General features: G+C 41.1%; 1 protein-coding gene across 1 annotated transcript in view; it reads left to right on the top strand.

The window, feature by feature from the left end:
• Nucleotides 1–60: 60 nt before the first annotated feature.
• LOC109586420 (FK506-binding protein 15-like) overlaps nucleotides 61–1137 on the top strand; it is a 3351-nt gene continuing 2274 nt past the window's right edge. Inside the window, exons 1-7 of the mRNA XM_020002599.1 lie at nucleotides 61–159; nucleotides 224–322; nucleotides 377–457; nucleotides 550–621; nucleotides 698–757; nucleotides 804–1000; nucleotides 1047–1132. Of these exons, the coding sequence (XP_019858158.1) occupies nucleotides 91–159; nucleotides 224–322; nucleotides 377–457; nucleotides 550–621; nucleotides 698–757; nucleotides 804–1000; nucleotides 1047–1132 (664 nt within the window). The 5' untranslated portion in view covers nucleotides 61–90. The remainder of the gene's footprint in view (nucleotides 160–223; nucleotides 323–376; nucleotides 458–549; nucleotides 622–697; nucleotides 758–803; nucleotides 1001–1046; nucleotides 1133–1137) is intronic.

Here is a 1137-nt window from a genome sequence, read left to right as displayed (position 1 = left end):
CTCTCTCTCTCTCTCTCTCTCTCTCTCTCTCTCTCTCTCTCTCGCTCTCTCTCTCTCTCTCTCTCTCTCTCTCTCTCTCTCTAGTACAAGATGTTACTATATTTGTCTAATAATAAACATGTCACTTCTGTTAAAGTTGACGCCTCTTTCAACATGACTGTAAGTACCTGTACATGTACATTGTTCATGAAGTACATCTATTTATGATCCTCTTTTTCTCTAGATTCAAGCTAGTAATTATGCGAGTTTCTATGACGATGCTAGACAGGCGTGGTCACTTCATTTCACTAGTACCGAAGATGCTGTTAAACTTGCTAAAGAGGTAAGTGTACATGAACGTCTATATGGGTTGTATTAATTCTTTTTTTAATTTTAGATTGCAGTTTGTAAGGCTAATAGTGTTGGTCCAGCTTTTTCTCAACTTTTAAAGCAAGACTTAGTCCTAGGAGAAGGACAGGTAAGTATTGACCTGTCATCATTTTCAACCATCTCTCTCTCTCTCTCTCTCTCTCTCTCTCTCTCTCTCTCTCTCTCTCTCTCTTCCTCTAGCCTGTTGATAAAGGTGATTCTGTTGAAGTGGTATATACAGGTTGTCTACTGGAGAATAATGGGATTGGAAAAGTGAGTGAATATCACATGACAATCACATGACAATCACATGCACTGCTGTCATAATGATCATTATTTCTTTATGTAGGTTTTTGATTCTAATGATAAAGGTTTTCGCTTTAAAGTCGGAGCCGGGAAAGTCATAAGAGTAAGCTAATGGGCGGGGCTTGGGCCTCATGACTCCGCCTACCTAGGGCTGGGATGAGGGTACAGTCGGCCTGTGTAAGGGAGGTAGGCGTGTCCTGATCATACCATCATCTCTGGCCTATGGATCTCAAGGGGTCAGTGGGCGTATCCCTCCTAATGCTAACCTCGTCTTTGATGTTGAAGTGAAGAAAGTCAAACATTCGAAAGAGAAGAAACAGGAAGTGACTATAGCCACACCCCCAAAGTATGAATAATTAATGAGTATTGATATATTAATTTTTATTTGTTAGGATTGACACGCCTCCTATAGACAGGAAGAGTAGTGATACAGTGAGGGATCGGACACAATCATTTGAAGACCAGCTGGTCCAGTCCGGTGAA

Source organism: Amphimedon queenslandica, unplaced genomic scaffold, assembly GCF_000090795.2.
Source record: "Amphimedon queenslandica unplaced genomic scaffold, v1.1 AMPQUscaffold_12877, whole genome shotgun sequence".
Lineage (NCBI taxonomy): Eukaryota > Metazoa > Porifera > Demospongiae > Haplosclerida > Niphatidae > Amphimedon > Amphimedon queenslandica.
Note: the sequence above shows the minus strand (reverse complement) of the source record. Positions and strands in the feature narration are given on the sequence as shown.